This window comes from Ursus maritimus, unplaced genomic scaffold (assembly GCF_017311325.1).
Source record: "Ursus maritimus isolate PB19 unplaced genomic scaffold, ASM1731132v1 scaffold_9, whole genome shotgun sequence".
Lineage (NCBI taxonomy): Eukaryota > Metazoa > Chordata > Mammalia > Carnivora > Ursidae > Ursus > Ursus maritimus.
Genome location: NW_024427107.1, coordinates 36,983,024 through 37,009,202, shown reverse-complemented (window position 1 = coordinate 37,009,202; position 26,179 = coordinate 36,983,024). Strand labels below are relative to the sequence as shown.

The 26,179-nt window shown below is 38.6% G+C and overlaps 1 protein-coding gene across 2 annotated transcripts; it reads left to right on the top strand.

Moving 5' to 3' along the window:
• Window positions 1-443: 443 nt before the first annotated feature.
• TMEM64 (transmembrane protein 64) lies at window positions 444-25,348 on the top strand. Of its 2 annotated transcripts, XM_008689178.2 has the most exons (3): window positions 445-1,318; window positions 16,232-16,387; window positions 21,535-25,348. In XM_008689178.2, exons 1-3 carry the CDS (start codon window positions 521-523, stop codon window positions 21,724-21,726), a joined length of 1,146 nt encoding a protein of 381 aa, XP_008687400.2. In that variant the 5' UTR covers window positions 445-520; the 3' UTR covers window positions 21,727-25,348. The 2 variants fall into 2 exon arrangements, with proteins under 2 accessions (XP_040481771.1, XP_008687400.2); XM_040625837.1 differs by lacking the exon at window positions 16,232-16,387 and having other exon boundaries at window positions 444-1,318.
• Window positions 25,349-26,179: the final 831 nt, after the last annotated feature.

Sequence of the window (26,179 nt, the reverse complement as noted above, 5' to 3'; positions counted from 1 at the left end):
CTGACACGCAGGCAGGCGCGCGCCCGCCAGGGAGGCCGGGAGCGCGCCGGGTCCCCAGCCCGTCACCGCACTCTTCACTTCACTGCCACCTCCTCCCCTCTCCGGTGCGCGCGTCCCCTGGGCTCCTTCTCCCCTCCCAGCAACTCCCCTCAGCAAGCCCAGCCCCGGCCGGCCCCCGCTGCCGCGGCCCCCCGCCTCACCATCCCTGCAGCTGGCCCGACAGTGCGTCAGGGGGGCGGGGCCAGAATGCCGCTCGCGCTAGGCCCCGCCCCCGCGCCGAGGCTCCCGCCCCCTCTGGCCGAAAAGGGGCGGGCCCGGCCGGAGCTGGGTCCAGAGTTTTCTCACTCTCGTTTGGACCCGTCTCTCCGCCGCGGAGTCCTGCCCTTACCCCGAGCCCTCTCCTGCCCTCCGAGCGGACGCAGGGAGTCGAGGCAGGCGTACCGGGCGCCATGAAGGGACGCTGCCTGATAGGCGCCGCGGCGGAGGGGCTGGCCGGCTGAGGGCCCGCGCCGGCCGAGGCATGTGGAGCCCGGGCGGGAGCCTGCTCCAGACACTCCCCCGTCTCCTGCAGCACGCCGCCCTCCAGGGCCGAAGCGAGCTGCCGGCCCGCTGGGCCCTGCCACGGGCAGCGGGCGGGGACGACGCGGCCGATCGCCTCCCCCGCGGGGGCGGGGCGAGCGCCGAGGCGGCGGCGGCTGCTGCCTCGGGCGCCCTGCTCGGCGCCTATCTGGAGCGCCACGGTCCGCCAGCGGCCTCTGAGCTGCCGGCGCCGGGCGGGGCCTTGGCGGGCGGCCCCGGGAGCGGCAGCGGCGGCGGCGTGGTGGTCGGCGTGGCGGAGGTGAGAAACTGGCGCTGCTGCTGCCTCGGCAGCACCTGTTGGTGCCGGAGTCTCTTGCTGGTGTGCGTGCTGGCCGCGCTGTGCTTCGCTTCCCTGGCCCTGGTCCGCCGTTACCTGCAGCACCTCCTGCTCTGGGTGGAGAGCCTCGACTCGCTGCTGGGGGTCTTGCTCTTCGTCGTGGGCTTCATCGTGGTTTCGTTCCCCTGCGGCTGGGGCTACATCGTGCTCAACGTTGCCGCCGGCTACCTGTACGGCTTCGTGCTGGGCATGGGACTGATGGTGGTGGGCGTCCTCATCGGCACCTTCATCGCCCATGTGGTCTGCAAGCGGCTGCTCACTGCCTGGGTGGCCGCCAGGATCCAGAGCAGCGAGAAGCTGAGCGCCGTTATTCGCGTCGTTGAGGGAGGAAGCGGCCTGAAAGTGGTGGCGCTGGCCAGACTGACCCCCATACCTTTTGGGCTTCAGAATGCAGTGTTCTCGGTAAGTGGTGTCCCGCTGCCCCCATCCCTTTCCAAGACTGTTTTCCAGCGGTCTTGTGAAGGCCCTGGGAGGGCGCTCCATCAGATAAATGCCCGCAGAGAAGTGACATTGACAACAGGAGTAAGAATCACTTTGCGTCGCACGCTGAGAAATCTCATACAAATAAAACAAAAATAAGTCGGGGCCTCAGACCTGGTCGAGAAAGAACTGCTCTTTTTTGGCATGTGAGTGTGGTTAAAAATGAAGAGTCCTTTTAACTTCGAGGGGGAGATGAATGAAAATGTCCATTTTAAACATTTGTCATCTTATTTCTGTAGCAGCTTTGGCAACAGTCAAGGAGTGAAGGCTTCACATTCCTAGCTTTCTCTCTTGCCTGCAAAAATGCATCCAGGGTTTTGACTCAAGTTTCTAAAGACATGGGGCTGAAGGAAGTGTTTGGGTAAACAGTGGAGGGAGTAGCTTCAGACTCCATATTATAGTCTCCTAAAACTTGTAATAGGCCTTTTCTTCACAAAGTAATTTGCTTTAGTACAATGCAAAGGGGGAAATCCTCCTGTTTATTTTTCTTTGGAGGAACTGCATTTTGAAATCACTAGGTAGGGGATAAAACAAAATAGGACAGATAACCTTTTGCCTCGTGAGCACGTATTCTTCTTTATACACACCTTCAACGCTCTTTTTTTGCCTTGCATTCATGTGTGTCGCTTATCTTATTTAGTTTTCTCTAGCCCAGTAGAACTGACTGAGGAATAGAAATACTGCTAGTGAGGAGATCATCTGCCTGGAAGAAAGGAATCCCGTCTTTACAAACTTCCTGACTTTGGGCCACATCATTAACCCTATTTGCCGTTGCTGTCCTCTTTTCTAAGGTGAAGGGATTGAACTAGATAGTACTGAGTTCCCCAAATGCAATGATTGTAAACTACAACAAGTTCATATAGCAATTTCCAGGACCTCAACCCTTCAGCTTGATTTTAAATAAAACTGTGGTATGGAAGTAAAGAGGTAAGGCACTCAAAACCATAGGGGTAGATGTATTTTATATTATGTTAGTGATTCTAAGACATTGTATTGTTTCAAAAATAAATTGTTAGTCTCTGGAAACTTTCACATTTTGTTTTGTATTAAGAATAATTCCAACCACTGATTCCTAAAAGATAAAAATTGGTATTTTTAGGAGTGTGATATCTTTTTAAAGCCCAAATATCTCCTGATTCATTATTTTAAATAATTTTTATCACCACAAATTGCTTTCAAACCAATATGTAACTTTAACAATCTGTAACCACCAGGTTAAACAATTTGAATAAACTAGGAGTTTATCTAAAAAAAAAAAAGAAAAAAAGAATAATTCTACCCAACCTACAATTTTTATGATGAAATTAAGAATTTTTTATTTTGTCTTCTTTTTAATGCCTTTCGGAAATCTGTTGATTCTAATCAACAGCAGCAACGACTAGAATGAGGCTTATGTAGGCATGGAAATAAAGGGTTTTTTGTAGAAAGTTTGGTGTTTATGGTGGTTTGATATATTTTTGCCTTAATTTTTTCCCTTTTTTAACAACCTATAGTATTAAGTATAAACCTGAGCTTTGACCCAACTTGGTAAAATACAGTATTCTAAGACTTTGGAAGAGGGTTGGGACTAAGGAACCTGAATCCTTTCCTTCTGTTAGTTTGCTTTGTTCTCCAGTATAGCTTGTATCCTTTTGTCTTTTCTTGTTCACCTACTGTGTGCTTACTACCCTAAGCTCTTTCCAGATATTATTTCTAATCTTTAAACCAGCCCTGCAGAATGTATTTATGCATATAGTGTAGACTTGTTTAGTAGTTTGGAGCACAGGACTAGTGCTCTGAAGTCTTACTGTCTACATAGAATCTGTTGACCTTGGTCAAGTTGCTTCTCTCTGTGCTCAGTTCCTTATTTGCAAAATGGGGAAAGAAGTGGTACCTGCTTCATAGGATTATTGAGACAATTACATAAGATAAATACATGCAGTAGAGCCTGGCTTAATAAACACGTGTTCTTTTTTGTCACCATTACTATTGTTATTACCCAAGGTCACCTGGGTACTAAATAAATGATAAAATAAAACTATGCACTATGGTTTGAGGACAGGGTCTCAACCCATGGCTCTATTTCTTCATTGTATATTTAGTAGCTACTGTAGTCCTGGGTATATAATGAGGATTCATTATATATTTATTAATTAAAAATAAGAGTTTTGGAGCACCTGGGTGGCTCAGTTAAGTGTTCAAATTCTTAGTTTTGGCTCAGGTCCTGGGCTTGAGCCCTGTGTGCTATTCCGCACTCAGTGGGGAGTCTGCTTGATTCTCTCTCCCTCACCCTCTCCCCCGCCTCTCACTCTAAAATAAGTGAATAAAATCTTAAAAATAAAAAGACAGTTTTTAAAAAATGCTTTTTAAACATATTAAATACGTGAATAAGAAGTTATACTTTGTGCTTGGAAATAATTTAAGGTAATTATGTAGTTGAAACCGCGCTTGACGGGGCAACTCTTAAGTTGGTGCTGTGGAGTCAAGAGCAAAGAAGGAAAATGGTTTCTTGAAAGAGATATTATTAGCATAATTTTACTGAGGAAGAAACAGAGGCTTAGCCCTCCACGGACTTGTTCAGGGTCAGTCACCTACCAAGTGTGGAGCTGAGGTTTGAAACCAGGATGGGCTGATAAGGTATGTTATACTGTAATATTTTTACTCATAGCCATAAGCAGGGTGGGTTGTAGAGCCAGTGGATATAGTCTGTTATATTTTGTTTATTTTTTTATTCTTAACTATCTGTTTATTAGCTCTTTCAACCAAAACAGTTTGCTGAATTCACCCAGGGTATATGGGTGAAAAGAAAGCTTAGTTTAGGCTGATTTTTCTTTTAGTCTGACTTTCTGTTTTGTCTTCTAGAACTTAATTCTACTTCCGCCCTCTCTACCCCATACCCCTCTGACTGCCCACAGCTGCCCACTTTCCAGGCATATTTTTGGTATTCTTCTCTTCCTATCTTTTAAAAGATCCCCCCTTCTCTGTTCCATTAAGAAAACTCATTTTCTTAATGCCCATGATTAAAGATATTTATCTGAGCTTACCTTAAAGAGGAAGTGAGATATAGTGGTCATGAGAGGCATAGGCTTTGGAGATAGTCCTTGATTAGCCCATGCTGAGTTATGAGGGTTAAATAAGCTAGTGTAGTGAAGGCTTTAAGTATTACCTGGCACATAGTCAATTCTCAGTCATTGTTAGCAATTATTATTATTAGTGGTGCAGGTAGTGGTATTTACATTTTAGACTCAGGAGATGATTGTAAAGGTTAATATACAGAAGAAGGAAAGGGGCTTTCCTTTGCTTTGTGTCTATCATTAACCATATTTCTTTGCTTTTTCCATGTGTGCTACAAAGGGATAAGCAAACTGACATTCTCCGCTTTTGAAACTGTTGAAATAAAAAAGTACATACACTTTATAGTATCAATTATTAGATCATAAGAAATATAATTTCCCAAGTACATTTTCCTTTTAAAAAAATGCACTTTTTTTTTTTTCTGGGAAATAGTTAAAGCTCCCCCTCCCCTGTTTTTAATGTAATCTTGTACCTGTAGTTATTACTGCCTGTGAAAGACAGATTTATAGACTTCTAGTTTGTGTGTGTTTCTTTTTTTTTTTTTTTTTTTAAGATTTTATTTATTTGACAGAGATAGAGACAGCCAGCGAGAGAGGGAACACAAGCAGGGGGAGTGGGAGAGGAAGAAGCAGGCTCACAGCAGAAGAGCCTGACGTGGGGCTCGATCCCAGATCGCCGGGATCACGCCCTGAGCCGAAGGCAGACGCCCAACCGCTGTGCCACCCAGGCGCCCCTAGTTTGTGTGTGTTTCTAAGTACTGTTCTTATCTGGACACATGTCCAGGATGAGCATTTCTTACAGCTCCGGTCAGGACCAGTTAAATTATGCTGTAGTAAAACGCCCTAAATCTCAGTGAGTTAAGAAGCAGAGGTTTGCTCATCTGTTGACACAGCTTCAAGTTCAGCTTGGTTTGGGGAAGGGGCAGGGAGTCTCTGCTTTAGGTCACTTTTACCCTGGGATGCAGGCTGACAGAGCCACCGACTTTCACTTGGTTGCTGTGACATGGTGAAGTGCACACTGGTGTTTAAAGCCTTCCTTTGGAAATCACTCACTTTTCACTGGCCTGAACAAGTTACCTGGCCCCTGGTCACTTCAAAAGAGGCACGCAGGTGCCAGGAAGGAGCTAGACCTGGGGTGTTTGGTGGCAGTCTTCAGGACTCCGTCACTTGATTACCTCCTCTCTCTCTCATCCCCCACAACTAACGATGGGTTAAGCTTCTGTTTGACCCGCCGCCATTACTCTGGTTCGGGCGTCTCGGCCTCCCACCTGGTCTCCTTCTCTCTGAGCCAAGGATTTCCAATTTTTTCTCTCTCCAGAAAGATCTTTCTAAAATGCAAATCTGATCTTGTTACTCCCCTGCAGGAAACTTTCAAATGGGTTTTCTTTTTCCCCTCAGGATAAATTCCAAACCCTCACAGCATACATACCTCTGTACCCTGTCTCTTGCCATTCCTCAATTACTAAATGCTCTTTGATGTGTTAACGTCTTTAATCCTCCGCATTCTAGGAGGTAGACATATTTCTGATTCAAACAGCAAATCTTGTCTGTAGCTTTGAAGCTTCAGGTTTCCTTTTTTCCTTTCCTTTTCCTAGAAGAAACTTGTCTGTGACTTTGGAAACTAAAAACATTCACAAGAATAACATCCCATCCTATATTTAGTGAGCATTAGAGTAGTCTCGTAAGGTCTGCTCTAAGATGCCCCTTTGGAGACATCTGGACTTTATATTGCTTAGTTACCCTCTGTGAAATGTCAATTTTAATCCAAAAAGTATTATGTGATAGTGGTTGGTATGGGTAACAGAATCCATAATGGTACTTGCAGCTTCCAAAGGGGCGATTCTAAAAATCATTCTCCGTCTCTTTTTACTTTGGTCACGGAAGAACTTAAAAAGTCAAAGATCTGGTGGGTTCCTTTTCTTAAATAATTCCCCATGGGAAATTTTGTTTCCATCATCATTTAATCTTTGAAACCTAAAATAAAAACGTGAAGCATAGCATGATTCTCTTTTCATATGTTACATAGCACTTTGCAGTTTGCAGAGCAGATTTATGTATATGATACCCCGTAATCATCACAGCGGGTCTTTGAGGAGCTATCCATGACTAAGAGGCAGAGTTCTATAGAGGACAGGTATCACTTGAAATTAGACTTGGTCCTGACATTCACTGTGACATCTTGAGCTAGTTATAGTTACTCTTTGGATCTGTACTTTCTATTGTAAAATGTGTTTAATGATACTTGCTACGTAATCTGGTAAGATATATAATATGCTCATTATTTACCATTTCTTTCTCTCCATCCTCTGCATTCCAAAGAGAGAACATCAAAACTCAGAGGTTTTTTTTTTTCTTTCGTAACTTAACAAATATTTGTATTACACCTACTAAGTGCCAGGCACTGTTCCTTCCGACATGCACACATTACTTGTTTGACACTCATATCAACCCTAAGCCTCATCTTACCACTAAGGCAATGGAGGCACAAAGTGGCAAAGTAACTAACCCAAGAGCATGCAGTTAGTAAATGGTAGAGTCGTGAACTTACCCAAGGTTCTGTTGTTGGTCCAAGAAGAGCTGAATTTCTCAGAGATTTCCTAGTTCCGGTTGTGGAGCACTTGCCCTGTGATGCATCGCATACATGTTAAGGAGGACCTCCCACATGTCAGGCTCTGGGCCAGATTCTATACAGTTGAATGAGACCTTATCCCAGGACTTGAGAGCAGGGGTCAACAAACTGTGGTCCCTGGTTGGGTCCACCATCTGATTTTGTATGGCACACAAACCAAAAAGTTTTTTTTCTTTTTTTCATTTTTAAATGATTGGAAAAGATGTCAAGAGAAGAATAATATTATATGCACATGAGAGTTACATGAAATTCAAATTTCAGTTTCTGTAAATAGTTTGGACTACAGCCATTGGACTACAGCCATGCTCATTCATGTTTATACTGGTTGTGGCTCATTTTAAGCTAAACTGGCAGAGTTGCAGCAGAGACCCCATGGCCTGCAAAGGCTAAAATATTTCTTGCCTGACACTTTATAGAAAAAGTTTGCATTAATACTTCAGCAGTGACTCTAATAAAATAGCCATTAAACCTGAGCCCCTGCAACTGTACGAAGGGACCCTAAGCTCTCCTGTATATCTTACTTACCTTTGTATTTAACAAAATTGTCTTTTTGAAAACAAAAGCAATTAATATGCAGATACTGTGAATAGAATGCAAACAAAATAGAAATGAGTAAATTTAAAAGTGCAAGACCTGACCCTATCACTCTGGCTTACTGTTCAGTGGAACCATTTTAAAGAATTATGTGTTAGCAAACTGTTAATTACTTCAGTTATTTTTATGAGCCCATAATAGGTTAAAAACAGTAACAAAGATTTTCTGTTGGTTTTGGGAGGGTCAGGAGCTGTGAAACTGGTATACTAACTAAATGACAGCAAAAGATGATTAAAGATGAACTTGAAGCAAATACAACTAATGAATTTTCCTCAGGTTTGCACTGAGTAATCAAGAGAAAGAGAAGTTTTAGTAATTTAGTTCACAGTTGAACTGAAATTTATTTTACAATTAAAGTTTTTGACAGGCTAGTGATTGTAAGACCACAAGTATGGTAAAGTCTTGGCCTCATGGACTCTTTGGGGACCTGTAGTTCTGTCGCAGCTCCTGTGTGGCTTTGGTGAAGTCATTTAGTGATCTGGCCCCCAATCTTCTTATTTGTAAGGAGAGAGGTTAGACAAGGTCTCATAGTTTGCTCTTAAGAAGGCAAATGTTCTGAGCAACAATTTAACATCCCCCTTTATTTTAACAGTTTGGTGATAGTATAGTTTATAAAAATATTTTCTCATCCTAAATTCTTACTCTGTATTGTAGGTATAACCATAGATTCAGGTGTAGGTGATGGGTCGTGATACTTGTCACTGTACCTGTGTATCTAATGATCCTGTCTTCTCACTATTAAGGTACACTGATTCACTGCCAGTGGTACAGGTTGGATGGAATAGGAAAATGGAGATCAGATATGATGGCCAAGTAACAAATGTGATGCCACCTCAGCCCACACCCTTAGGCCTCACAATACCACTGAATCCAACTGGCCATTACTTCTTCGAAACTGTTTACCCCTCTTTGTGCCCCTTCAGTTATCTCATTATAGTTTCCATGGTTTTTATGCCTCATCTTTGGGCTTACAATTCACAAATCAGTATCTCTAGCCTACTGTATCTTAGTAACACATAGACTATGTCTTATTGTCCCTTATCTAGATAAAAAAATTTTTTTCGTTAAAAGCAGATGGGTTTTATTAAAACTTACTTCAACAGTATTTGTTTAGCAGTGTTCATTGTAAAAATTGAAAAGTATAGTTAAGTACAAAGAAGAAAACAAGCATTAACATTTTAGTGTTTATTTTTTAGTCTTTGCATTAATGAATGCTTGTGCTTTCCTTATTTAACATTGTGAGTAAACGTAATTAATGATTCTTGTAACCTTTTACTGGATGTAATGAACATTTTGGTTGTTAAGAATGGTACAGAATGACTTAAAATGGACACAGTCTACTATGGTTTTCTGTCTTTGTGTCTCTATCCCTGCTGACAGCTGGGTCTTATGTATAGAAGGCATTTGATAAATTTTCCCTGGGTGAGTAAAAATAATAAGCCTATAGTTTTTCAACTCTACAAATAAGATCTTTTTAATTTATCTTCCGGAAAGTATATGCAGTAAAGTGTGTATTTTTTTTTCTGGGGAAAGGGTTTAGTGTGTGTGTATTAATCAGATTCTCAAATGGATCAGTGACCCCTAAAATACTAACCATTAAAAGCAGTTCCGAATTTAGGTACATCGAACTAATGAAAAGGTCAGTATATATGAAGATGGCCTCTGCCTTGTAGGTAGACTTACTGACCTAACCATCTTTGTCTGTGGAAACCTGCACGTTGAAGTCCTCTTTGGCTGTTGGAGTGGGTCTCTCTGAGCCTCGGCCTTGTCTTGTCTTTCTAGTAGCAAGATTTTTCCCAGTACTTTCACAGTTACTGCTTAACCAGAGGATCTCAGCCTTGACATTAGGTTGACCTCAGAGGTTACTGGAAATGCTTTTAGTATTCATTCAATATTCACTTAATAAGTAACTGGCAGGTACGGAATCTGTTCTAGACGCTCCAGTTACAGCAGTGAACAAGGCAAAGTTCATCCCAAATCCTTTAAGGTGCTTGCAGTCTAGTGGAGAAATAACATTCTAGGCATAGTATGGCATAAATTTTGCTGATAATTTTCATTTATAATATTATTTCCTTCTGGGGGTTGGGGGAAGGTGTTCTCAATTTCTGAACAACTGATTACAAGTGGACTTTGTGTCCTTACCTGTTTATAAATGGGCAACTATTGTAAGTCTCCACATTTATAAACAGTTTTGATGTTGCTATTGTCAACATCCAATGAACATATATTTAGCACCTAATATATAGTAGGTATCGTGCTAAAGACTAGAGACACAATGAAAAACAAGACAGGTCCTTTCCTTCACAGAATTTCTAGTCTGGGGAAGAGGTGAAGGGCAAACAGATAGTGAAATCTTTAGTTACTAGCGTGAAGGGGATGGGGATGGTCTGATGTCCCATCAGAGAACTTGAAAGCTGTTCTTAATGCAGACCAGCTCAGGGAAGGTTGGCTAGAGATGTCCGTGACTGAGTAGTGAAAGACAGTTTAGGACTTTTGCCCAAGTAAGAGGAGTGGGAGGAAGGATGTGAGTTTCCTTGCCAGAAGGAACATTGTGCAAAGGCCCAGAAGGAAAAGACAGCAAGGAGTGTTCTAAGAACAAGAGAATTTTGATGTGCCTGGAACATAATGTGACATGAAGCATGAGATAGTCAGAGTCTGGGTCGTGAAGCACATTGCCTGTGGAAGTGAACCTGAACCGTATTCTGATGGCAGTAGGAAGGAGTTGAAGCAGGATTCCACCTGCATTCTTAAAAGATTTCTGTAGGTTTAGCATAGGTGGTGAGTGCGGGTGGGTCTCCTCTCCATGTCCAGACTAGAGAGGGGAGATGGGATAGGAATAGAACAGCCAGTAGGTAGGTTTCTTAGGTATTTAGAAAGTGGAATTGATGAGACAGGGCAGATGAGTAGACGAGAGAATGGGGGAAGAATGAGCTGTGTGACTGACTTCTGAGGTGTCTAGCTAGGGAAACTGAGATTAGGGACACGGGGAGAGGTATTTTGGGGAGGGAAGGTGGAATGAGCTGTTAATGTTTTTTCTTATACTAGTTTTGAAATTTTTATGTTTCTGGAAGTGAAAACTATAGTTGACCCTCAGAACAATGCAGCGGTTGGGGTACCGACCCCCCACCCTGCCCCTGCTCAGTCAGAAATCTACATAGAACTTTTGACTCCCCAAAAACTTAACTACTGATAGCCTACTGTTGACTGGAAGCCTTACTGATAGCGTAAGGAGTCGGTTCACAAATATTTTTGTATGTTATTATATACAAATAATATATTATCTTCTGTTTTCTTACAATAAAGTAAGCTAGAGAAAAGAAAATACCATTAAGAAAATCATAAGGAAGAGAAATACATTTACAGGAGTGTACTATATTTACTGGAAAAAGTCCATGTACAAGTGGACCTGCACAGTTCAAACCTGTGTTGTTTGGGGGTCAACTGTAGTTGCCATTTGCAATTGTTTCTGAAATACAGATAGTATTTGAAGATATATATATATATATATACACAATAAAACACACAGTTTATCAATAAGTACTCATTTTCATTTCCTTTGGCCATTCCTTTCTTAAAAATTATTTTGGGGATTCATGATTTTTTATATAATATTATTAAATATGTTTTTAATTGGAATTTTCCTTAATTGCAACTTTGTCAATAAAACAGCATCCTTATTGTATAAGCCAAGAAAACTCAGGAAAGTATAATTTGCCGAAACTAATATTAGATTCACAGAACTGTAGATAAAATTTGAGTTCTTCTGAACACAGATAGATCCCCTTTATATTGTTCATTAGATCTATGTCAATATATTCTGTGTAAAAAATTATATAGTTTCTTAGTGGATTAAATTAAAGCTGGTAAAGCCACTGTATAAATAGCTGAGAACTGAGGAAGTGGAGGGGTTGCCTGGGGAGCTGTATTTTGTGCCATGCCTGAGAGGACAGCAGGCCCTGGGTTCTGGGAACATCTGAGCCATCCATCTGAAGATAGGGGTTCTCTTCGTTTGGTATAAGGGCATGTTGTACATTCACCCATACTGGCCCAGAGAATGAATTACATCTCCAAGAAAAGCACAGTACCTCTGGGAATAAGAATGTGTATACCTCTACGGTGCTTCTAAAGTATTAAAAGCATGAGAGGACGGCAATCAAGCAACATTCACCATCCCTGAAACTCTTACTGGAGTATTTATGATCACAGAGACTGAGCAACAGGACAACAATGACATCCTAGGTTGAGATTTCTAGTTCTTTGGAGTACGAAAACAATCTTGAGCCAAGATCCCAGGATGTTGTAGGCAGGAACTCCAGTGAGAATATTCTAGGCTCACATTTAATGTCTTTCTGGCAAGTAGGACAAGCAGACAGATTTTTAAGAAGTTGGTGGGTGAGAACTTATTGGGGAGAGAAGTTTGAATAGGTCTTTCTGGGAACAAGTCTTCTAAATTTATTATGTTTTTCAAAGAATGGAGCTAGACGCAGATTCTGAAGAGGATGTTAACATTTAGGAAGTGCTGTATTGGAATAATTTGGAACCTGTTTAACTTGACAAAGTTAGGAATAGTGGGAAAATGTGTGTGTACGTGATTGTGTTGCTGTCCTGGTTAAATTATTTGACACTCCAGCAAAACTGTTTAGAATGATTAGCCAAAATCCGTTTTTTTACTTTCTTGAGATATATATATATACACAAACAATAACACTTGCTTTTTCCCTAGGATGACGTTTTGTCCTAAAAGGTTTGGTGATATTTGATTTCTGTTTGATCAAGGGTCTTGTTAAAGAGTTGAGTTGTAGGGTGGTTTCACATTTATGAGATCTGCTCTTAACATCGCCATTTGGACATTACTGATTTCACATCTGAATGTCAATTTTATGTTTTACTTGGAGAAACTTCATTACATTTAAAGACTATGGACTGAAGCTTTGCATTCTGACATTTTGGAAGTGAAATACTTTAAAGACAACTTCCAAAACCTGTAATGTTTCATTAACTGCAATATAATAATTTTTATGATTCATTTTTTGTCATGTGTACTCATTTTATACATTTGACTGTTTATTCTAAAGAAAGGTCTCTGTTGCCCTAAGTACCCCAAATTGACAGAGGGGCCTTTCTTCCTCTCATTCACCTCATTCCTTGACTAGACTCTCCAGTGCTTTTCTACCGGGGACAGACTTGTTTCGCTTTTCACCCCGGGCCCCTAACAGGTATCACCGTAAGTACCTGTCCTGTATAGGATTCCCTTGCATGTGCTCTGTAAACAATCCAGAGCCCACTGCCAGCCGCACGGATACGTCCTGCATGCTCCGTGCCACGTTGTTCTTGTTCAGTCTCTTCTTGGAACACCTCAGCTTCCTCATCGCACCTATCTCTGCTTGCCAGACCCATTTTTAGCTTTCAGAGTCCATTTCAAGTGCCTCTTTTTCCCACATGGTTGCCCTTTGGCCCCTATTCCTGCAGCTGATATTAATCCCTGGTTACTCTTTAATGCTCTACACATCGTCCTTCTCAAGAATCCCTCACTGCCCATTTTTGAGGTAGCTGATGTGTCTTTGTCAGTGTGTAAATTCTTTGCGGTAGGACTTGTATCTTACTTTCTGTCTCTGGCCAGCACCTACGAGAACTTCTTGTGTAGGCAGCCTGGAGTCAGTAATTGTTTGGTAAATTGTTAACCAGCCACTGTGTATTCTTTCCAGAGCAGCAGTGGTGCATCTCCAGTCCATCATCTGTGAGGAGAGAGGCATGTAGCTTTATCGAAAATATGACTTACATGATTATTAGAGTAGGTTGGCTTGTGGTTAGAGTAACTGTAGGTTACTCTTTTAAAATACCAGATCTTAACATTAGCAAAAAAAAAGTTTAGTCAAGTGGCCAGTAACTTTCTTATATCCTAGTAAACCTAGATGGGGATATAGAAAAGTTATTCTCAAAATTAATAGCACTAGCCACAAGAACAACACAGATCCTTAAAGGTACATGATTAAGAAATGTGTAATATGAATAAGACCATCAAACTTTCATAAGAGATGAAAAAGATTTTAAGTAATTATAGAAATATTTCCAGATAAGAATATTGAATATTGTAGGGATTTCAGTTCTATCCAGATTAATTTAAAAATTTACCTTAGTCCTGGGGCGCCTGGGTGGCGCAGTTGTTAAGCGTCTGCCTTCGGCTCCGGGCGTGATCCCGGCGTTCTGGGATCGGGCCCCACATCAGGCTCCTCCGCTAGGAGCCTGCTTCTTCCTCTCCCACTCCCCCTGCTTGTGTTCCCTCTCTCCCTGGCTGTCTCTGTAAATAAATAAATAAAATCTTTAAAAAAAAAAAATTTACCTTAGTCCTGATATAAAATGTACAGATTTTTTTCTTTTTGAATAACAGAATGATCCTAAAACTTATTTTTAAAAATGAATAGGTATAAATGGTTATGGCAGTTTTAAAAAGAAGAGCAATGAAAGGATTTGTAGGATAGGGAATTCTTTGTCAGATGTTAACTGATAGTCTTTGCAACAATTTGATTTCAATACAAGATTTAAGATGTCAGTGGACAGTATTAGAGCCCCAAATAGACGCTTTATATATAGTTACTTCATTTGCAACAAAGTAAACGTCACAAATCATAGGAGAAGTTATTGATTATTCAATAAGTAGTGCCAGGAAAATTGGCTACTGGGGAAGGGGAGGAATAAGGCTATGTCCTTACCTTTAATTCCAGAAGGAATAAGCAGTAAATATTAAATGGGAAAATAGAATCAGAAAAGAAAGATAGATTTAAAAAAGGGGGGGGAATCAAAAAGGACCTAAAGAAAAAAAAAAGGAAAAATCAGAGGAAAAGATTGATAATATTTGATTATATAAAAATTTTGAAACATTTGTATGTCAAAACATAAAATTAAAACATAAGTGACACTTTAGTGGAAAATATTTGCCAAATAAAATAGACACAGTTTGCCCTTACTATATAAAGAGCTCTTATGAATAAATAAGGAAAAAAATAACATTCCAATAAAAATGGGCAAATATGAACAAGGAAAGTCATAAAGAAATGCAAATAGGAAAATGTATCTTTAAAACTAGTATCAATATATATTAAAATATACAGGATAAACAATCATGAAATATCACTTTTACTCCATCAGACTAGGAAAGATTAAAATTTAATCCTTAGAGTTGGTAAGAGTATGATGAAATACACACTCATGCATTATTTATTGGTAGACACATAAATCAGTGTGAACTTTTTGGGAAAACAGGTTTTACTATTGGATCCGATAATTCTCCTAGTGATCTATCCTAAAATAGTGGAGATACATATTGTCTTAGTCATTTCTTCCTGTGTAACACTCCGAAACTGAGTAACTTAAAAATAAGCATTTATTATCTCACAGCCTCTGTGGGTTGGGAATTCCTGTGCAGCATAGCCAGGTGTCTCTGACTCAGGTTCTCTCACAACCCTGCAATCAAGGGGAGGCCAGGACTATAGTTAAGGCTTGGCTGGGGGAGAATCTGCCTCCAGGCTCACTCATGTGGCCTCAGGTCTTTGCTAGCTGTAGGCTGAAGACATTAGTTCCTTGCCACATGACCCTCTCCATAGAGGTACTTTGCAGCATGGCTTGCCTGCTGTAGGGAGAGATGGAGCTCTGTTTTTTTTGTAACCTGATATTGAAGGTAACTTCTCCTCACTTCTGCTGGAATCTGTTTGCTGAAGTAAGCACCAGGTCCTAACCACATTCTAGGGGAAAAGATCACATAAGGACATGAATACCAGGGGATGAGTTTTGTTGGAATATGTTAGACACCCCTATACAGGTTAATATACAAACGTTTTCATCATTTTTTTAAAATTCATAACAAAAATATAAATAATCACATATAGACAAAGAAACAAGTAAGCAATTTAAGTATTCCATAGCGAAAGAATGGTTAAATTGTGCTACATCCACACAGCGGTAGGATAATTGCATAATAATGATAATGTCTACCTTTTTTGAGTGTCAGTCATGTGCTGTCCATTTGCTACATATTGTACAGATATTTCTGATCCTGACAACAACCATGTAAGGTCGGTTATTGTCCTCATTTACAGATGAAAAAATTGATGCTCAGAGACAAAGTGGTTCATTGAATTCTCAGCACTGGCATGCCATTATAAGGTTAGCTGCCTTCCAAGCCCCGTAACCACACTGCCACTGAAGTATGCTTGTGAAGATTATTTAATGACATGAGGAAGACTTACAAAGCTGTTTTTTACAAAGTGATCTGTGTGTGCACATTTTATTTACATCGAAGAAAAAAGATAGTCACAAGTGTTATCTTTCAATGGTAGAATCATAGAATATTAAAATTTTTCGTTACACTCTTAATTTCATTCTAAATCTACATTGTGCATGTATTCCCTTTACAATCATTTTTAAAAATTGGAATGCTTTGTAAAGTGTTTCAGCTCCCTCTACTCCCAAGGAGAAATCACTAAGAAGACTTGTACACACAGTTTTATGTAAAATTAAAATTTTACTTGTTAATGAATCAATTCCTTTAATCTGCTCTTCTAGATTACTGATCTCTCCTTACCCAACTATCTGATGGCATCTTCGGTTGGACTGCTTCCTACCCAGCTTCTGAATTCTTACTTGGGTACCACCCTGCGGACAATGGAAGATGTCATTGCAGAACAGAGTGTTAGTGGATATTTTGTTTTTTGTTTACAGGTGAGTTTAAGGCCAAGGGTTGTCTTTTTTTTTTTTTTTTTCTTTTTCTATGGCGTTGCTGATTTAAACCTAACAGATTTCATTGAAAATAATTTAGGAGGATTTTTCCTTTTTATATCTTTTCTTGTTCTTTCAATTATACTTCATATTTTGACATTTACATTTTAATTGTGTGGATATATGGAAGTTTATAGAACTGAATTGATACTTACTGAAAATTCTCTTAAAATGAAAAAGGGAATGACAAAAATAAGGCTCTTTTTGCAGTGACTTTCAGAATCAGTCTCTATTTTGAGTTTTGTGAGTTGTTAATACTATATTTCTGAAGATAATTTTAGTGAGATTTGGTAGAGTTGAGTTATCTTTATCTTCAAATTATTAAACTCTCCAACTAAACTCTAATTATTAAACTTTATCTTCAAATTATTAAACTCTTAATATTTTTAAGAGTATTATATTGGCAATGTAAATTTTTTTCAGTACAATTTTATGTAGAACAGAATATTTTTTTTAGAAAGTATTGCTTTATAAAAAGCATCTGAAGTATTCCATTACAAATTTAAGTAAGATTTGCATAATGGATTATTATTGCCATGCAAATTGTAATGTAGTTTAGGGTACAAAGAATTACATATAAAAGGTTGATAAAAGAGAAGAATCCTGCTATGTAGGCATATTTATTCAGTTCCTTTAAGTTGCAACAGGAAGAATTTAAAAAATTCATTTCTTTGGTTGTGCTACATGTCCTTCCTGAGATTTACCAAAATATAAAATCACCATAATTTTTGATGATTTAGTAAGATGCTGATAATAACTTTTATTGAGAGCTTTATATACCATATATTTAAGCTCATTTAATCCCTACCAAAGGGCTAGGAGGGTATGTACTTTTATTATCTCCAGCCAATTGTGTATACAACTCTTCCCAATTCTGTGTTCAGGGACATCAGCATTGGAACTTGAAATTGATCGTGGCAGGAGTATTTATACCATGGAAAATGGCAAGTGCTCCAAATCAAGATTCCTACCTCTGATCTCCAAGAGCTAGTTTATCAGCACACCAGTGGAGGGTAATTTGTCTCAAGTCCCAGCTGCAAGGGGTAGAACCATGATATGAACCAAGGCAGTTGGCTCTGTGAACTCATATGCTCATAACTAGGGCCATAGTTTACTGAGCAGATAACACTGAGCTAGCCAACATCTTATCGATCCCTTAACTTGTTTTAATTTATATTGTTATTACATATATGGTACCATATTAGAAATTTAGTGTTAGCATTATTCTCAAATTTTAAGGTACTATATTGTATTAAAAATACTATGATAAATAAAGCCAGAGTTGATTTTCTCTGTGTTTATGTAGTACAAGTTCTGTAAACAGAGTAAGTCCAGGAATATTTGTACTGAACTATAAATAAAACTTATCAATTAAATGGCTTGGTTTAAGAAAAATTTTGTAATATTTTTGACATTCAGGGAATTTTTTTTTTTTTTTACTTTTTTTCTACAAAGTTTTATATATATACATATTTTAAAGAACCTGAATCTAGGTTTGGAGTTTTTATTATAGTTGGTTTATATTTATTAATGTAGTATGTTAATCACATATTAAACTTTTTATGCATTATAGCTACATGATAATTTATAATTACTTTGAGGTACTATAAGATTCTAACATACACCACATTCTCAGATTTTTTATTAGTATAAATTTAAGAATATTTTATGTTTTTCTAGTTTCCTGAGAATGAATAACCCATTTGAAATATCTTTCTCCCCCCTTATCTGATGTTTAAGTAATTAGAACTTGTCATTATTAGTAGGTTTCATAAGATTTTCACTATTTGATACTTTATATTTCTGTGCATCTTAGTAAATCATTCAACTATAATTGGTAGTTATAATAGAACAAAATAGTTCATGTATTTGTCAGTAGTGTTTCTAAAAATATAGGGTCTTCTTTTTATCTAGTGATTTCTTACTCCTTTGTTTGAGCTGACAAATTTAAGCTTAGCATACAAGACAGGGGGGGAAAAGGGCAAATAGTTCCTAACCCAGACATTTATGAAAACAATAACCACCACAACAAAAAAAGTAAAGGCATATTTATGCCTCAGTTTTATTTATTGATATTACTTATAGCTTAGTATATTTCAGAAAGGATTTAATTTAGCTTACAAAAGATATGCAGGACAATAAAACAAGAGGGAAAAGAAGTCATCTTGAAGGGGGAAGTACATAGGAAAAAAGGATGAAGCTTAGGTGAAAGTAAATGAATTCATGAGGTTTCTCATATTTTGCTAGAAATAAGCCACAAATGAGCCTCTAAGCTTTATAGCCACCTAAATGGAATCCAGTGTGTGTAAAATTAAAGCAATACAAAATAGATGTTCAGAGGAGGGCACAACTATTTCCTGTACAAAAATCCAACTTAGATTCTGTGGACTCGCAATTCAGTTACTCTTTTCCATGCCCTGTATTTTTCTGTGTACCCACCAGCCAAAACCCTGGATGAGTCCAAGTTTTGATATGCTTTGCACCTGTTGTTTTCGGGAAGTCATACAACCAGATTGGTAATATTTAATTCATCGTTGTAAACCTTCTGCTAGTTTCTCAACATTGCCCCATAGCCCAACTGTTTCCTTTGTCTTCCCACTCCCCCATTTCCTCAAAGACTTGCGAACCTATCTCATCTCACAATTTTGATTTCTATCCCCACTTTCCTCTTCAGTCTCAACAGATTACCTCTTTTGCTTAACAGAAACATCAGAAGCCTTCAAATGGGAAACCCCTCAATTTCCATCTAAGAAAGCCAGTAATGCTCTTGTGTTCCTCTCATGCTCTCAGCTTGCTCTCCATTTGACAGTGGAAGAGACACCTTGTTGTAGAAGGCTTGTCCTTCTACTTGTGTTTGATTCTGTTGTTTTAAATAGGGAAACTTTCTAAAACAAGTTTTTGTTTTTTGGGTTTTTTTTACATTTTCACTAAGGTGTGGTGTGTTGGGAAAAGAATCGGTACAAATTGCCAGGCCTTGGGTCTAGAAGGGCATCTGGGAAAATCCCATGTAAAGATGTAGCCAGTTTATCCTCACAGGGAACCTGAGAAAGGTTTTCTGCTAGATCTAAGCCTACTTTCTATGACTGTCATCGTTAACTTTGTTGAAATCAGATGCATTTTCCAGTTCTCATCTGGGTTGATCTCTTAGCAATGTAAGATTCTGTTAACCATGCTTTTTTTTAGGGGCGCCTGGGCGGCACAGCGGTTAAGCGTCTGCCTTCGGCTCAGGGTGTGATCCTGGCGTTGTGGGATCGAGCCCCACATCAGGCTCCTCCGCTATGAGCCTGCTTCTTCCTCTCCCACTCCCCCTGCTTGTGTTCCCTCTCTTGCTGGCTGTCTCTATCTCTGTCAAATAAATAAATAAAATCTTTAAAAACAAACAAACAAACAAAAAAAACCATGCTTTTTTAAAATACTTTCTTCCCTTAGCTATTTTGATTGTTTTTTCCACTTTCCTGGTTCATTTATCAGTATCTGTTACTCTTTTCACCCCAGAATTGATGTTCCTCATGATTCTAGCCTAAGCTTTCTGTTCTTTGAAAACTTTTCTTCTTAGCAAATCCTGTTATTGTGGTGGCTGCTATTATGTTTATTTGTGTAAGGACTCCCTAATACGCATCTTGAGCCCAGCCTTCTTTCCATAGCTTTGGACCTGTTCCCTGCACTGCTTTGGATCTCTATTAGGCCCCTCAAATTCAACATGTCTGAGGCAGAGTTTAGCATCTCATCCACACTCTTTCCAACTTAGTTAAGGTGCTTTCCGTGTCTTCCCATGGTGTCGTCATAACACTAAGTATCAGACTAAGGGTTTTCAGTAAGTAGATCTTGTGTTGTTGTTGTTTTTTTTAAGAGAGCTCATATGTTAGACAACAAACACGAGATTTGAAGGCCCACCTTTAAAATACCAATTTGCTCAGAATTCTGTGGAGTAATGAATACCCACTTACTAGTGCCCCCCTTGCACATGTTCCAAATTCCCCTCTCCCCCACCCCCAGCATGTCTGCCTCTACCCTTCCCCAACTGCCTTCAATGCTTGTATTTAGAATACTTTTCCCACAAAACTGCTAAAATTATGGGTAGGCTTAATTGAAGCAGTGTTATATTTTAGGGTCACTAGGGATAGTGATAGGGATAGCCTTCGAAACCTACTGGGACATTAAACATCACTGTTCTGACCTTGTTGCACCGAGTCTCCCAACTCTGAAGAACTGATTTACAGATGAAGTTTGGAATAAATACCATTTAGAAGATGCATCCTGCCTAGACATCCTGATGAACTGTATATGGAATGTTAAAGCATGTTAACACATAAAGAGGGGCCACAGCTTCCTATCGGGCGGTGGCAGAAGCCCACGTAGTGATGTGAAATCACATCACTAGTTGAGTGGTTGAACCAAGACTAGCACCTGACTTTGATGTCAGTGCTTTTTCTAGTATCCCTCTGATGGCCATTTTTTTCTCAATCACCATGTTTTCCTTTGGTTTTGTTTTCCCCTAAGCACGGACAATTTCATGTTCATGGTCTCTTCTTAATTTCTTTTGAAGTTTATTGGCACTTCATTGTTTTAAAGTGGTCGTTTATATTTTAAGTTTTGGCTGCACCAGATAGTTCATTTGCAAATGGTAGTGCTTTTCTCTAAGTGGACTTAGGAATACCCATGGATATTTATAGTCATGCAAAGATATGATATTACATTAATTACATTATTAAGATTATTAAGCACACCTGTGTTGTAGACACTTTTTTTTTTTAATTCCATGAAGGAAGCTTTTTGGTACAAAGAGACAAGTTTGACTTGTATCGAGCAAACATCATTTATATGGACTAAAAGGGGTGTATGCTCGCCTTGTGTTAACCTGATATCCTATGATGGTTACTTACAGACTGTAGCCCTCTACTCTCAACTGAGGCAGCCTAGGAAAGAATGAATGGCAACTGTATTATAACCTATTTAAAATTCTTACCTGACCATATTTGAGAAGCATCCTGTTTGAAACATTTCTAAGCCAAATATTTATTGCATTTATTTCTCCTTTTTTTTCCCTGTGTAAAATATTGTTAACTGTAATGTTTTATTTTTATTCACAGATTATTATAAGTATAGGCCTCATGTTTTATGTAGTTCATCGAGCTCAAGTGGAATTGAATGCAGCTATTGTAGCTTGTGAAATGGAACTGAAAACCTCTCTGGTTAAAGGAAATCAACCAAATACCAGTGGCTCTTCATTCTACAACAAGAGGACCCTAACATTTTCTGGAGGTGGAATCAATATTGTATGACTCTAATGAAATGTATGATTGTCAAGAGCTAGTGTGCTGTCCAAGGTCTAGTGGTCACCTTACCAGTGGGCAGAGACAAGTTCTAATTGTATTACGGCACAAACAAAACTGACTAGTTTTTAAATTGCACAATTTTTTTAAAGGAAGAATCATTTTCTGGATATGTAAGTGTAAATGTAGATGCAAATTTGGGCTGCACCTCTTTATCATTTATTACGCCCGCAGTGGCCTATAGGTCTGCACTTTAGTGTTTTTTAATTGTTTTCTTTCTGGGTACTTATGAACAGAGAAATAATCCAAATATTTTTCTGCTTAGTGTCTTTATTTATAAAGTCCATGAATAGTTGTAAGCATCTTCCCTACTTATAATGATGAGTAAAAGTGTGTAACTTTAAGTGTATGGTATTATTTAGATGTTCTTTGTCCTTTTCCGAAAAGATAGTGGTTTTTTGTTTTAAGTGGGACCACTTTGCTTCCCTTTTCCTTACTAGTTAGAAAATAGACATTAACTTTTGGTTGAATGTATTTTTGCAAGCATCATTGCAGGGCCATTTACATCTATTTACACAAGCTTAAATCCTACATTGTGGGACTGAAGTGCTCTTAAGATACCTTTTTATTTTCACTGTGGAATATGCAAAGCAAAAGGGAAATTATTTAATGGACGGGGGCTCAAATTAGAACCCATGTTCTAATTCCATTACATTGGCTTAGATCTTTCATCAAAGGGCTGTCCCATTGCAGTCTTACTAAAAAGTTTTAGTAAAATAAACTTCTTTTTCTTTTTATATTCATCATTAGGCTTTGAGATAAAGACCTATTCCTTTAAAGTGATGGACTTACCATCATTGAAGATGTCACTCAGGTGGCCTTGTTTGATCAAATCGCCTTTTAAAAAAAACAAGCTTTAAAATCATGTTTATAAGTCCACTGAATTACATATATATTTGTCCCCATAGTCTTCAGCTTTAAAACTATAAATATAATGTTAACTTAATGCCCAAATTTGTATTACTTGCCCTCCTATAAAGTAGGTTTATTTTGTTTGTTTTTTGGTACTTTTTTTTCTCTGATAAGACTCAGGAATTCTGAAATGTGAAATTAAGTCTCAATTCTTTCTCTTGCAGCTTGAATTGAGTGTATTTATTAATAGCACTTAGGAGTATAGCATACAATAATTTGGCATATGATTCATACGACACGTATCACACATTGATCATCTTATGTTTTTAAAATGGTTTAATTGTGAACTTGATGACTAGTTTTTTTACAACCCAGATTATAGATATGAATGCAGATTTTCTGGTTGGTATCTCTTCTTTGGCTACGAAGATTCCCCCTTATCAGAGACCTCCGATTTGCCTTTTCATTAGGGTAAAACCCTGATTTACTAAAGTGCAAAAGAATTCTTTGGGAGCAGATTATTCTAGTCTTATGCTAGAGACACATTGCATTTGATTTAAATGCATAAGTTTTTTTGCCCTATTGCAGTTATAATTGATTTTCTTTATTTCATCATGTCTAAGTTTTCTCACCTTTTGGTAACAGAGAAGTTCATTTTTATGTCCATACCAAGACCTTAGTGCAAATGATCCAAGAGGCACCTGGGTCTACAGTACTTAATTGGCCTCCAAATCCTTGCTTTCATTGGTAGAAAAAATATATAGTGCTAGAATATTCTTATTCTTTTTTTTTAATCCTAATTACTTGTTTTTATTTTTTAAAGTATTTTAGTTTAATAATCCCAATGAACAATATGCTTGATTTATTCTTTTCTGTCTAACTTGACAGTATTTTTCTTGTGCTTGTTTGTTGGTAAGTTTTTGTTAAAGGAATCATTTAAGATCACTACTTTCAGACTTGTGTTACACTTCATGTATTCTGAAGTGCATTTATTTACTTAGCATTTTGTAACTTGAATAATTTCACCAAATGAATACCTTTTGGTAGTTTGTAATGAGTTCTTCCAATTGTTGCATTTTGCTTCATACTTAAATATGTAAAGGTAGAAGAGAAATAATTTTTCTGTATTCTGCCAATCATAATTTTATATAATAAAATCATCCATTTTTACTTAAAATAGTATGGATTTACTATTTCTAAAATACTAATCTAAAGCTGCAGTTTTCCTTTGCTTCATTTTTCCGGCCTCCAAGTAAAGAACAATCCATTATATTCATGCTGTTTGATAGCCGAATTGGTTACTGGGTTTTACATGTGCTCTCTATAAATTGTATGAAGCATTGCCATGCCTTATTCACTCCATCTTTAACCCTTAATCCTAGATTTATGGCACCAAGAGATTTAACAGGATCCTTATATGTTGCCCAAATAATGCCTCCAGTTCTAGAATATGTGTATTTGTAAAAGTTATGATTTTTCAAACTGCAGTATATAGTTGCTTTATGAACATTTTAAAAAGCATGCAACATACCTAATTTCTCAATCTGATGAAAGATATGTTCTATTTTGAATTCTTTGGGCCTTTCCCTTAGTTTTCCATATTTTTTTGGTTTATTGTTAATGATTTGTTTACGCTTTGCCAAATTTTGTCATGTAAATTATTTTTAAACAGCACATCTTTTTAAAAATGTGTCTGTAATAATTTACTAAGTGCTTTCACCTCCATTTTCATTTGATCATCTGATTTGTGAAATAACTTGAAATCTGTACTCTTCGGTTTATGAAAATAATAGAGCCAAATCTCTGTCATTAGAACGTCTGTTTTGAGTTCGTGTTCAAAACTGACTGGAGTTGTTCAGAGCCAGCCATACTCTTGTTTTATGTACTTTGTAACCAACTGCAAACCTGTCTAAGAGGACTTTCCTTTGATAGGGTCAAATATCTGACTAATAAAACATTTCCCTCCTTGAGAGGCGAAGTTCAGTAGTTTCTCTTACTTATACCCTTGCTGTAACTGAGCTAAGTGGTCTAGTTACTGGCATGTCCCAGCATTTCTAGTTAATGTGCAATGCTGATTTGGACTGTTCTTGGGGAAGGTTCTGTGGCTTATTTATGTCAGTATTTGTGGGACTAGCTTTAGAATGCTTGAGAAAGAGCCTAGGTATGTGCCAGGCAGATACCAGTCAATGTTTAGATGCATGGTTAATCCATGCTATTCGAAACCAGGTGGTGTTCGCAGAGAGAAAGGAAGGTTCACGGGGACCTCAGGAGCAGTGATACTGACCTAGGTTAATGACTTCGGTGATGGGATTTTGTTTCAGAGGCGACTCACTTATCAGAGCAACAACACTCTCTGGTGTTCAGATTGGACGCTGCTGATCTCTGTTACAATGAGCTATTTAGGATATCATTGTTTTAAAGGTCATCTCCTTAAGTTTAAAAGCCTTTAAAGAAGGGAGAAGAACCCCCTGTTCCACAGGATATCTGAAACTCAGGAGTTCTAATAACTTTGCATATTGAACATGAACTGTTAATTTATTTCACAACTAAATTAAAACTTGGTACTTTGGAATTGCTAAGTGATTGCTGCAAACTATTTTCTATGGTAGCTGAAGATTTAAAATAGATAATTCGAAGGGTGAATCAGTAAAATCTCTTGATAATTGATATCCCAGATCACTTGTGTGCCTGAGAAAATAAAAGGTGATATTTTATTTTCCTTCTTTCTTCTCTTTCTTTCCCTCTATAATTTGATGGCTATAGAGACATGTGACATGGAAGGGGTCCATTTAGGAGGAAGGGAGGACATGCTTCTAAGATGAAATGGTGGTGACCGACCCTAGATGAGGGTGGTTATGGTTATGGTGATAGCAGAGGCCCTATGGAGAAATGATTCTGATGTCTAACATTGCTACTCCTCCATTTTTTTTTTCTAATACCCCTACATCATGAAATGCCACCTGCCTGTCAAAAAATCTTTAGTCATTTGTCCCAGGCTGCAATAATGTTTATGATGCTTTCATAATGTTACAAGACTCACCAACATGATTTCCTGTTGATCTCTACCCTCCTTCATGACTGTTGCCTTGAAGGCATATTTTGCCATCATAACACTTTCATCTCAGCACCTAAAATACTTGTCCTTGTTTATTTGTAGCAGTTACCATACTGTCGTGTACATCTTTTGGGGCCATTTTGATCAAAATTGCTTGCTAGAACATAAAATAGGCCAAAGGGGGGACACCACATGTGACAGACTGCTTTCCAGTGGAGAGGGGCAGTGGAGCGCTCATTGGAGAAGCGTGTTTGGCTGTGCGTGTGCTCATGACCTGAGATGGCATAGTACTTTCTGCCACGCTCGCCCTCCTTTGTTGAGGGTTCCTGTCAGCACTCATTGTGGGGAAAACGTAATAGTATACTGTATTTTGAGGTCAATATTGGACATTTTTAGATATAACATTAAATGCCCAGTGGTATTAGTATATGTGTATATGGTAAATTTAATCATTCAGCCATGTTTCAACAAAGTTGATTAAACAGTAATTACTAA

Excerpts from the sequence above, each read along its gene's own strand:
- TMEM64 (XM_008689178.2), top strand. The coding sequence starts at position 521 with ATGTGGAGCCCGGGCGGGAGCCTGCTCCAGACACTCCCCCGTCTCCTG. Across the intron at positions 1,319-16,231 it reads TTCAGAATGCAGTGTTCTCG|ATTACTGATCTCTCCTTACC; the intron begins GTAAGTGGTGTC and ends CTGCTCTTCTAG. Across the intron at positions 16,388-21,534 it reads ATTTTGTTTTTTGTTTACAG|ATTATTATAAGTATAGGCCT; the intron begins GTGAGTTTAAGG and ends TTTTATTCACAG.